The sequence below is a fragment of the Tachysurus fulvidraco genome, chromosome 2, assembly GCF_022655615.1.
Source record: "Tachysurus fulvidraco isolate hzauxx_2018 chromosome 2, HZAU_PFXX_2.0, whole genome shotgun sequence".
Taxonomy (NCBI): domain Eukaryota; kingdom Metazoa; phylum Chordata; class Actinopteri; order Siluriformes; family Bagridae; genus Tachysurus; species Tachysurus fulvidraco.
This window is the reverse complement of record NC_062519.1, coordinates 41,314,500-41,327,411: the sequence shown is the minus strand read 5'-3', so window position 1 is coordinate 41,327,411 and position 12,912 is coordinate 41,314,500. Positions and strand designations below refer to the sequence as shown.

Genomic DNA, 12,912 nt, shown 5'->3' with positions numbered 1-12,912 from the left:
GTGTCAGGATGGAGGATGAAATGGAGCCGTGGGTGGAGACTGGGCTCGCAGCCTGCCGCTGACTCCAGCTGTCACCAGGATTCCTTCATGGTCCTTCTTTTTGGTTTGCTGATTTAATGAGGCAACTGTTCAGACTCTTGGTTTATCCATTAGTGGAGAGAGAGAGAGAGAGAGAGAGAGAGAGAGAGAGAGAGAGAGAGAGAGAGAAGGAGCACAGCTGTGGAGATTACCTGAACGCCACAAAGGTTTGAAGAGGGAATAAAACACAGCGTGCGGTGCTATTATGGGAAAATAAAAACAACAACAGGGTGAAGTAATGAAGCGGACATACTGTTACCATAGTGAAGTGGATTATTTCCCTTTACCAGCACATCCTGCTGTTTTAATTCTTTTCGAACAAATCTAAACTCTTTGTTCATGTCAAAAAAATAACACCCTAAACAATAAACTCAATAAACTTAAAGCTACACTGCTGACACTGGAGACATCTTCCATAAATGCAATAGAGTGTATTAATATACCGTACACCTGCTACTGACCGATCCTAACCGATCAGAATCCAGAATTTTTGGAAATCTTGAAAAATCCCTTAGCAATATCTGTCCTACAGCTTGTTCTTTAACTTGCTTTAGTTGTTATGATGGGAATTTGCTTATTGTCCCCTATTTCCTCCTGAGTTTGGTCTCGCCCACGGTCTTGCTACCGGCACAACAGACTCAGAGGAAAGCGCTATCCACCCTCTTCTATACACAGGAGCTCGTAGACACCCACGATTGTGCTGATGCTGTGATTGACAGCATAGAGAGAGAGAGAGAGAGAGAGAGAGAGAGAGAGAGAGAGAGAGAGAGAGAGAGAGAGAGAGAGAGAGAGAGAGCCTCCCATACTGAAAGCACGGACAATTGTGCTCTCTGGGATAGATTTGGCAATAACAGGCATTTCTGCTGTCGGAATATAAAGCAAGTCTGAGGCTTAAAGTGCTCTGTGACAGCGAGAAAGGAAAGTCAAGTAATGTACAGTACCTGTAGCTGTGTCTATAAATATCACTTTCAGGTCCCCAGCAGAACATCTAATGATCCAGGTTGGGTCACCTTGCCTAGAGGCATTATTCATGCAGCTCTCCCCGGACTTTCTTAGAGCCCAGATCAGTCAATTAAAGTAACTGCAGGAAGCATGGAGCTCTCACTGAATGTTATGACTAATACACTGGTCAAGCACACACACACACACACACACACACGCACACACACACGCACACACTGCACTTGCTGTTCATCACTCAGTACATTCTTCTCCTTCCTGTGTTTAAAGTTTCAGAATATGAGTTCAGGAAATATCAGACAGACATTAATTAAGCTGAACAGTGCTTCAATTATATTTTACTTCATGCGATACGCACTGCTGATTGGTTGGGGGTCATGTAGTATTTATATCAATCAAATGGACACGATCTTCTTATAAACTAATCACTAATCAGTGTGAATAATCACACACACACACACACACACACACACACACACACACACACACACACACACACACACACACACACACACACACACACACTATCTGCACAACTCCTCCCTTCTGATTTTTTATGATCATTCAGTTCCTGTGTTTATATTAATTAATCTCAAGAGCGAGATAAAAGAGAGACTGATAAGAGGCCGACTGTTTATAGCTGCTATAATGTAAGTGAAAAGTGAGAAAATCTCATTTGAATAACAATAAATTTTAATGGGTCATTGTTTAATAAATCAAAACATTGGTACATTTTTTGTGGTGTAAGAGAAATCAATCATTCCGGATGCTTTTATAGGAAAATGATCAACTTTGTGTCAAGTCACTTCCCTACTTAGCTTTTTCTGTCATCTCTTACTAAATATAAGCCCCGCCCCATAGTGTGGTGATTAAATAAGCCCCGCCCTTCAATTTGGAAATTAAATACGCCCCGCCCATAATATTGGAATTACATAAATTCTTCCGAGCACAACGTAGGAATTAATCTCAGTGCTGAAATTAAATTCTCTAAAAATAAGCCTCGCCCCTTTGCGTCTAAATTAGTTAAGCCCCTCCCCAAAGTGTGGGAGTTAAATAAACCCTGTCTCCAGTCGAAACAGCACATTATTTATGTCCTCATATCCTCATACTCCCCAGGAATTATATTATCAGACCACGCCCACAAGGTGGTTATTAAATAAGCCCCGCCCCATTACATGTCAAACGAAATAGAGGGAATGAAAATAAAAATAAAAACTAATTCAGTTTAAGATCATTTTACATTTTAACTCGAATTCGCCAAAAATCTTTTAAAACTATATTATTTACTGTTTACTCGAAACTGTCTAATTGTCTAAAGATGAATGATTAAAATCATTCATTTAGGACATAGTATTTATTGTAACTTACAGATATTAGGTTAAAGCCACAAATCTTATTGTTATTCTTTTTTTTTTTTTTTTTTTTTTAAAAAAAAGCTTGATCCTCCAAATAAAACAACCTTTTTTGGGAGAATCTGAGAATTTTTATGGACCACTCCTCACTGAAACATGACCATATGTGTGATCGCATGCGTCCCCGCCCACGGAAACACACACACACACACACACACACACACACACACACACACACACACACACACACACACACACACACTGAGCTTGCAGTATCCGTGAGATGATCAGGAGCTACACTGTGTTCACGCAGTCGCTACATTTTCACGCCGTTTAGTCTCTCGGTTTGTGTTTCTCTGCCTTGTGGATCCGGATTGTTTCCTGCAGATCGTGGAGAGGATTAACGCACATGGTGAGTGGAACACAGACCACTTTCTTCACTTCCACAAAACAAACAAAAACACAGTCAGTGTAACGCGAGCAGACCGGAGAAGATCTCAAGCTGAACTTTTCGACACAAAAATGAAGACTTTACGTTGAAACCGATCGCGAAACAAAAACCCAAACCAACACAAACAAACTCCTCGAGATGCGCAAAAACGCGTCGTATCGATTCTGCGCCAAACGGAGTGTCGCAGCAAAGCAGTTTTCTTGTTGCAGCTTTTGTTGTTCAGGTTTGTTGTCAGTGGAAATGAGAAACTGAACCGTGCTGCTGTCTCAGGGCTGTACATCTGCAGGGAGAAATTTTAATTCGCACTTTAATCAGAGGAAAAATAAAGTATGCGTAAATGTGGGGAAAAATTCGCTTTTGAAACCACATCAGCTGCGAAAGTCCTGCTTTCTCAGTTCAACCTATGAATGCCAAATGAGCCATTATTTATTTTGATGGATTTTTATTATCCTTCTGTATTGTAGTGAAAACATCAAATTCATGTTTTAATCTCAGAGATGTCATGTGATGTTATAACGTGTTATAACGTGTCTTAGACTTTCGTCTTGTTGTTGGTGCAGTTAAAGTAAAAAAAAAAAAATCTATACCAATCCTTTAATTAACGTATTTTAAATGGTTTTTATAGTGATAATGGTTGGCGAGGACATGTGTACTTTCACTTCTAATTAAAAAAACTAAATGAATCATGAATATACATGAATATGCAAATTACGAAACGCCCATTTCCCCCCAAACGCCTTGTCACCTAAAGGTTTCTCAAACTGCCCCAATCTGCTAGCTCTGCTGTTCTGTCATAGTTCATATTTCTCTTTCATAGTCCATATTTGTCTCTTTCATAGTCCATATTTCCTGTAACATGCTCCCAGACTGGTGATGGTGCTGACTCGGCCACGCCCCTTTCCCATGCTATCCAATCAGCCTTGACCTTTAGTCTTGTTGACTCACATAACAACCAGTTCACTATCAATAGACTCTATGTTAAAACCTTATGCATAAACATAACGCACAAATAAGCTTTAACACATAAGTATAAACCCGTCCTAATATAACAAATGTTTGCTAACTTGTAGCTAGCCGGCTAGTCAGTTATTACTAAATAGTTTGCATTGCTAGCATCGCCGCCCGAATGAAATTTCACAGAAATGAGTCTCGATATACGTCAGAATTTTTTCATGAATTTATTTACCAGCAGCCAAACTTGCCAAATATAATGTTACCATAGCAACCATTGGGTTTTCTTTGCTAACATTTGTCTGGTTAGCTAGATAACCAGCTTACTGTCTCAGTGAATTATAGTGTATGGGAAGTCCAACGTCGTTTTCGACCGATTAGCGTATTGAACATGATTGGTTGAAAGCTGTGGAGATTAGCTTGTGACATCACAAATTAAACGGTCACATAGCTCCTCCCCAATTTCTTAGTTTTCTACTGATGAAGTGAGATTTGTATCTGTTTCAGATGGTAAAACAGGAGTGGTATTTCACCCCATTGTTGTTTTTTACTGGCTGAAAGCAGAGTTTACTTTGAGCTGTGAACTTCATGACTGATTTTCAGCCCACTGTTAACATTTTTTGCTTTCCTGAATACGTGCTATTGTCAAGCTCGCAGGGTCGAGTTAATGGCCTTCTGTCTTGGACAACAGTCTCCAAATTTGTGATGGAAACTACGAACAGCAAAAGTTCCCGGGTTTATCATGAGGAAACAGATTCTGTGTTGTAGATCCGAGACTCTAAAAATTCAAGTTGTGTGACTTCCTCTCATCTCATCGCCTACTAACAGGGGATGTAATGAGCGCGTAACACATTCAGGCTGACCTCTGGTCTAATACTTGTGTGTGTGTGTGTGTGTGTGTGTATGTGTATGTGTGTGTGTGTGTGTGTGTGTGTGTGTGTAAACCTGTAGCCAACAATCAGCTCATCATTTACGGGGGAGAAAAGTCAGGAAAATCCCTTTCACAGCTGCTTTCTGTCTTTATTTCTGCTGCTGCTCATCCTCAGGCTTTAGCTACGACAGGCAAAACTGCTTAAAAGGAGAAAGCCAAGAGCCGATTGGCAGATGACGGAAGGGACTTAGAGTTAGCTGGATTACTGAAGTGTGTGTGTGTGTGTGTGTGAGGAAAAAACAGAGCTCATTACTCCCTCTGTGATTAAACAGATTAGCCGTATTGACTCAGGTGAAAAGCGTCAACTTGCCAATACACAAGCTGATTTTTTTTTGTCACCAGACACCGTCAGACTTTCACACCAAAATCCACACCTGAACCAACGACAGCTCAAAAACAGATGTAATTACACACTGTAAGTCTTTTACCTACTGTACGAAGCGGATATTCGGTGCGGTGTTGTCAGTCTTATGGCTGCTAGAGAGTGAAATCAAGAATTATAACGCCAGTTCTTCTCGGCTGTTAGTCATTTATCTGCTGCAGATACCGTAGCGTGGAGCAGAGGACGAAAAGATCATATCGCGGTTGTATGAGATGTTTTTTACGGTACACCATAAGTTTCACTGTAGATTTACAGCTCAGAAACGTTTCATCAAATTAAAAAATAAAATCGATAAAACTGATTCGATAGTTTGTTCAGGGTCTACACGAGATTTAGTTTAGAATACAATTTTTAATTCTAAAAATATAAATACTAGAAGGAGAAAAGTTTTATCTGAAAAAGAAATTACATCGAAAATATGACATCAAATAACCGGTTTTCTAGGAAACATAATTAATGAAATATATCAAAATATCCATGAGATCTGTAAAAAACAGTAATGCACACGAAATTAGACACATTTTTAAGGCATTCAAACATGAAAGCATTTTCTTTCTTTCTTTCTTTCTTTTTTTCTTTCTTTCTTTCTTTCTTTCTTTCTTTCTTTCTTTCTTTCTTTCTTTCTTTTTTCTTTCTTTCTTCCTTTCTTCCTTCCTTTCTTCCTTCCTTCCTTCCTTCCTATTGGCAGATCTCTTCCGCCTTACTGTTGCAGTAGAGCGAACCAAGTGGAAAGCCGGGACGTACCATTCTTCACTACAGGAGCACGGAGCTCGTAAATGACAAATGAACACAAATTATAATTATTCCTACAGGGACAAACAACCTAGAAGCTTGTAGATAGAAAATATTTCTGGACCGTTTGCATATTTGTAAAAATGTTTATTTAATAAGAAAACAAAATCTGAATTGATTGAGTCCGGCAAATTTTTGTGACGTTTTTACATTTCTATTGAAGGTTTAGGCCACACACACACACACACACACACACACACACACACACACACACACACACACACACACTGGATTTCAGTGATTGCTAAAAAAAACAGCTTTCTATGTTTTGATCTCGGACACAAAAGGTTCCTCGTCTGCCTCTGAGCCTCAGAACTAACACTCTATTAGAGAGCTCCATTGTTCCGAGCTCCACCTGCCTGCAGACTCTAATGGTCTTTCCTCGGCCGGGATGAATAGCCGCTCGGTTGTAGCCCGTCTGCAGTGTTAGAAATGCAGAGCAGGGCCGTGCGTACGGCTTTGTGAGAGCTTGGTATGGGGGAGAAGAGGAGATAAAACCCACAGGTGTCTCTGCACTCTGCTGCTTTCAGACACGAGTCAGGGAGCTGGAGCTCGCTGCGTGGTGGCTAATTAGTAATGTGAAAGAGACGCCGTGTGTAACAATTGCACATCTCTGCTCCTGAGTGTAGCCCAGGTTTGGGGCGGGGAACTTGTGAAATGTCTGGGGACAAGCTGCAGTCCCATCTGTCTCGCCTTTTCATCTGGTGTGTGTAAACGGCTCGATTTTTTTTTTCCTTTCTCTCAAGAATCAACAGGAGCTTGAGCTTAAAGTCTGTCACCTTATGATACCTTACGTTTATTTATACGCTCATAAAATGACGGGGTTTATAGAGAACCTAAGGTGAAGATCACCTGCTTCATCTAGTGTATGGAACGTTCTTCTTCTTCTTCTTCTTCTTCTTCTTCTTCTTCTTCTTATTATTATTATTTACAATTGTATACAGAAAACACATCAAATTCATATGAAGTATAATTTAATTTAATCAAAAATCAGTTTGTTGTGATTAAACTGAGTGGTTTTGTTTTCATCATTTCGGTTTTTCAACTCTGATCTTTGAAAAAAACAACATAATACAGTTTAGTATTTACTGAAGATTCAGGAGGCTGAAATGCAAAACAAACCGTTCTGATTGGCTGATCTTTAACACGAACTTTAATTAATTATTAAACGTATCAGCTTGGCGTTCAGAATTCTATACCATGTACACTTTATAATTTATAAATTAAAGAAATGAGATAAATGAGATGCTAAATCAAGTGACCGCTAGTTTAGGAGTTTGGGAACATTTGATTTGTTGTGTGGTTGTGTTCGTCTGTATCGTGTTCATTTCTAATCTCTGATGTCTGTCTAAGTTCAGTCCGATTTCCTGTTTAAGGCTCACTGTTGTTTTGTTTTTACTGCTCAACCTCATTGGTATATCTAAGGGCCTTTTTACACCCGGTCACTTCGTGTGTGTTCTCTGATCCGATAGCTATCTGATTTGTTAAAACTGTTCCATTTACATCGGGCCACATAAACGCGTCTGGGCGAATCGGATATCGATCCGATCTTTCTACTCCCGCCCAAAATGCTAATATATTTGACCTCGTTTCCGGGGTAACTGAAACGGAACACGCTTTGGTGTCTGTGGTTTTCAGAACACGGTCAAAAAGAAGACGAAAAACTCATTATGATGGTTATGCTACAAAAAACAGCGTTTACCGTTTGTTTCTGGCACGATGCAGGACTCGTGAGTCACCTGCGAGTGACGTACTTCCGTTTGGGAGGAGTATAGCGCTGACGTATGTGGCTTGAACAACCACATACATTTACACCTGTCCAGTTTCATCTGAAACGCGTCCCAGACCACCTCCTGAAGGGGTTTGTACCATCGGGTTTATATCCGTCTCCAAAACGTTTCGGAGGGCATTTAGACCTGGTCTTTTTACCGTCAGATAGCTATCTGATCACAGAAAACGCAGGAAGTGACCAGGTGTAAAAAAACCCCTCTTAGTACTTATGCTATGATTACGTTCCCATGACAACTATACCGCTTTAATAAGGTTCGAATTAAATTACTGCACATTCTCTTTTGTCTTTAAACTCTGAAATTTGTCAAGTTTTTTTGTATTCGCTCTCCTGATCTGATTAAAGCTCTGAACTTTAGATTCACTCCAAAATAAAATTCTGTGAAATTTTCTGCGTGTTTCTCGCGCACGCTGTCGATGTGATAAGATTGTAGCCTTTAGGCGCACGGCGGTGCGTGAAATGTAGCCTCATTATCTCTCAAGAGATTAATTAGAAATCATTACGATAATGGTTGTTTGTGAAGTTTGCATCCCAGATGAATTAGAGACGAGAAAACGTGCACAGCGTGAACTTTTCCGAACGTAAACCGTCAGAAGGATGAATTGAGACGTCCTTTTTTTTCCTCGTCGTATATCTCTGTACGAAATCTCTAGACGCATCACATACAGCTAATTGTTTACAGCTTTCACGTGGAGTTAAAGGTCTAATCGGATTAACTCCAGTCTCTGCTCTTCCTCAATCTGTGACACAGAGCTCGGTGTTTAGATTTGAAAGTATTCGTGGGGAGCTTCTTTGTGATTGTTCTCCTGGTTGTTTACACGAGAAACCACGGAACAGCAGGCTTTTGGAAAGGAGAAGCCACAATGATGTAGTGTTTTTTAAAAGCGAAGCTCTCCGGGCGTTGGGAACCATTTTCAGTCTTGGCCTCGGCCCAGAAGGCCTGGAGGTGTCTCTCGGGTCTGTCTCCCGCTGCAGATTTGTGGAGGATTGCGGTCGATCCTGAAAGCTCTGCACTGTTTTGCTGTCTAACCTTTCCAGTGCCTTCGTGATTGCTCTGCATTTCATCATGAGTTGTGCAAAGCCTTGATCCGGATCAGCTGCGAAATGTCTTTGATACTCTTTTAGCCGTACTTAATATTTTATAGCTCGCAGATGGCTGTTTTGCACTTTGGCAGGCTATAAACGCTTATGTACAATAGACTTCATGCTCTGTAATAATGAAGCTGTGACCTCACAAATGTTTGTATTTACTTATGCTTTTTGGGATTTGGGAGAAATCTGAAATTAGTTTTTTAATTTATTTATTTATTTAAAATATTCTCATGACTCCAGTTGTTCATGTGGGGAAAAAGTTAGCGACAGAGTGGATAGAGATGTAAAGATGTTTGTATGTTGATGTTCCACTGTACTTATTTATCTGAATGCACAAGCAGTCCTGCGGTGCTCTCGAATACAGATACACATGCAGCTTTTTGGGACTTGGATGCTAAACAAATTCAGATGCATTTGTTTAGCATCCGAGCTAGGCTAATCCAGATACGAGCAGCTGCATGTGTCTCTACAGAAGAAACTGTTTCATTTTTACTAGTATTAGTAGCATAACTCGCTAGCTACCTAGCATAACTCGCTAGCTACCTGGCCTGGCATAACACGCTAACTACCTGGCATAACTCGCTAGCTGCCTGGCATAACTCGCTAGCTGCCTGGCATAACTTGCTAGCTACCTGGCATAACTCGCTAGCTACCTGGCATAACTCGCTAGCTACCTGGCATAACTCGCTAGCTGCCTGGCATAACTCGCTAGCTGCCTGGCATAACTCGCTAGCTACCTGGCATAACTCGCTAGCTGCCTGGCATAACTCGTTAGCTACCTGGCATAACTCGCTAGCTGCCTGGCATAACTCGCTAGCTATCTGGCATAACTCGCTAGCTGCCTGGCATAACACGCTAGCTACCTGGCATAACTCACTAGCTGCCTGGCATAACTCGCTAGCTGCATGGCACAACTCGCTAGCTGCCTGGCATAACTCGCTAGCTGCCTGGCATAACTCGCTAGCTATCTGGCATAACTCACTAGCTACCTAGCATAATTGCTAGCTACCTGGTCTGGCATAACTCGCTAGCTATCTGGCATAACTCGCTAGCTACCTAGCATAACTCGCTAGCTACCTGGCCTGGCATAACTCGCTAGCTACCTGGCATAACTCGCTAGCTACCTGCCATAACTCGCTAGCTACCTGGCATAACTCGCTAGCTACCTGGCATAACTCGCTAGCTACCTGGCATAACTTCACTAGCTTGTTTAATCACTGCCAGTTCCCAAGGCTGATTCTACTGTTATGATGCTAGCTGTTAGCAGTTAGCTAATCCAGCTATAGCACACAGGTTTTTGGAATCTTCCCTAGTTTTTCTGGCCACTAAGTGGTTTAAAGACTAACACAAGCCAAAAGCTGGGGAGAATCTTTATAGCACGCTCGTAAAAGGAGCCTCACGTCCTTGTGGTGCACTTTTTTTTTATGATTGAATAAACGTTTAGTTTTCTACTACGTAAATACAGAAATGTAAGAACTACATTTACATTATTTAGCAGACACCCTTATCCAGAGTGACTTACAACTGAGCAACTGAGGGTTAAGGGCCTTGCTCAGGGGCCAAGCAGTGGTAGCTTGGTGGACCTGGGGTTCGAACCCATGACCTTCCGATCAGTAGCCCAACACCTTAACCACATCCCTACATGCTTGTACAGAAATCAGTAACATTAGCCCTGTTAATTAGACTACAAATTAGTGAACAGTCATGCCTGGAAGTCAGAATATCTCCTCTAGTGATGGAGAACACAGCGGTGGATCACGGCGTTGTTGTTTGTTCTGTTCTAAATTTCGATCTGCCCGTTAAAAGCGGCCAAAATGCGTCATGCATGTAGGAATGTGGGTCGTTTGCAGGTCGGTTTATTGATCCATGACCAATGAGCCATTATCATTAAATGGAACATGGAGAGAAATCGAATCCTGGCCTCTCTCTCTCATATTCTCTCTCTCTCTCTCTCTCTCTCTCTGTGATAAGAGAAGAAGACGGGTGAGATAAAAACCTGTCATGAGCTCAGCATCAGACCCACACTGAGAGACAGATGAATTCAGCACAAGTCTCCTAGAAATTCTTCCCGCTGCTGTGGATCCAACTGTGAATATGGCACAGAGTAAAGATTCTGCTTCGTCTTCAGAGAGCCTGAACTTGCAAATGCGAATTAGAAACGAATTTCGAAACAGCTCATGTTTGTCTGCTAATTACAGAGTTGTTCACAATCTGGCAACCCGTAACTCATGAAACTTAAAATTTTGAGTGAGAAATTAAAATTAAACCGGACTTTTTTTTTTTTTTTTTTTTACAAAACAATTTCCTCAGATTAAACAGGATTAACAGGATGAGTGGTTTTGCTTTTTTTTTTTTTTTAAATTTAATTATTTTTATTTGCTTTACTTTTTATAATCATAGAATTACCCCAAAATTCAAATGCGATTTTTTTTTTGGTTTTAGGTAAATAATGTCATTTTATTTTGTTTTTACATTTTGTAGCATAGAAATAGCAAATTATTTTCTAATGATGCACTTTTATTATGTATTTATTTATTAATTTATTTATTTTGGAACAAAATAAATAATTAATAACAGGAGGAGAGAAAAAGATTTTTAGAAATTTTAATGGAGTTTCTCGTTGATCGTGTGATCTGGAACGTTCCATATATTTCACAGGGGTGCATGAATTTAGGCCAACAAACAAAACAAATCAAAACAAACGTGTAGCCAATGAGCAGAAAGGGGCGGGGCTTGTCAATATGGGTGGAGAGAGTGTTCAGTGCGCATGTGTGACATTAGCAGAAAGCGGTTTTAACATTGACATGGAGGATAAAAACAAAGAAAGAAAGAGAAGAAAGACTTACGATAAGGACAAGAAGTAGGACGTGTTAATATAGGATCAGCTTTCCAGCGCTGGAGAGAACTGAAGGAGCAGGAAGTTGGCCACATATTCACAGGTTGGAGTTTCCCGAGTCAATAACTCCTGAGCTAAACGCTGTTACTACACAAATAACACCTCTTTTCTATCGTAGTAATGTAGAGAGGCAGCTACAACCGCGTTTTGTGTAGTAACAGCGTTTAGCTCAGGAGTTATCGACTCGGGAAACTCCGACCTGTGAATATGTGGCCGACTTTACTTAAGACGCCGAGGCGCTTTTTTCCTTCTCGATAGGTGAGTAACGTTGGTTTTGCTTTGTTACACAGAACTAATATATGCCTTTGTCCTTTACATCATTATGCTTGTGTGGCATTTTTGCTTGTTTGTTTATCTACAATCGTATTGTTCTTCCCTTCAGCTATGATAAAGACACATTTCTTTATGTTAGTCGCCCGGGTTACGTATGTATGTGTGGGCGGAGCTATCGATACAGGGGTGGGACCCGTTTGGGTTAGGGGCGTGTTTGTTTTGGTGATTTCAAATGTCAACATTGGCTTTCAAACAACAGAGACCCCACCTTTAATCTATTAATGCAAAAAATAATAAGATTTAGAAGTATTTTAATGATTATTAGCAGGAAACATAGTGAAAAGCCCTTTTTGTAAGTTTGTAACCTGTAGCTTCTTCCTGAATTCCTCTCCGGTCCCATTCCTCTCTCTTTCTTCAACGCAATGAAGAGAAAATAAATTACGTCCTGGGCATAAATCTAGATTGTGGGTCAGTATAAACGTAATAGTTATTGATTGTTGTGGTTGTGTTTGTCTCAGTGCGCAGAGCTAATGAAGTGATTTATACCAGCGTTAATGGAAGACAGCATATAGACGTTATAGAAGGAGGTACGTTAGCTTCATCCTGAAGCTGTGGGAAAAGAGGCTTACTGGCGAAATATTAATAAACCACACACACACACACACACACACACACACACACACACACACACACACACACACACACACAAACACACAGTACACAGAGCTTTATTCCCCAAGTGTGTAAAACATGGTCATTCTTCTTTTAGATGTTTCTACTAAGTTTTGATCCTGTTGCTCATTTTTAATGGATCAAACCATGCTGTGTCTTCATGGTTGGAATTTTAGGTGTGTGTGTGTGTGTGTGTGTGTGTGTGTGTGTGTGTGTGTGTGTGTGTGTGTGTGTGTGTGTGTGTGTTTGTGTGTTTAAAAGGAGAGCGTGGAGTCAAAGCTGTAGTTTAAATC

The 12,912-nt window shown here is 40.6% G+C and overlaps 1 protein-coding gene across 3 annotated transcripts in view; it reads left to right on the top strand.

Moving 5' to 3' along the window:
- Positions 1-2,620: 2,620 nt before the first annotated feature.
- The window catches only part of tspan18a (tetraspanin 18a), a 35,007-nt gene continuing 24,715 nt past the window's right edge, over positions 2,621-12,912 (top strand). For 2 of the 3 annotated variants that reach the window (XM_027178502.2, XM_027178501.2), the window contains exon 1: positions 2,622-2,802. Coding sequence is in view for 1 of the 3 variants with exons in the window: in XM_047810366.1 (XP_047666322.1) it covers positions 2,800-2,802 (3 nt within the window). In the remaining 2 variants the exon portion in view is untranslated. Of the gene's footprint in view, positions 2,803-12,912 lie in introns of all 3 variants that reach the window. The other variant, XM_047810366.1, reaches the window with a different exon arrangement.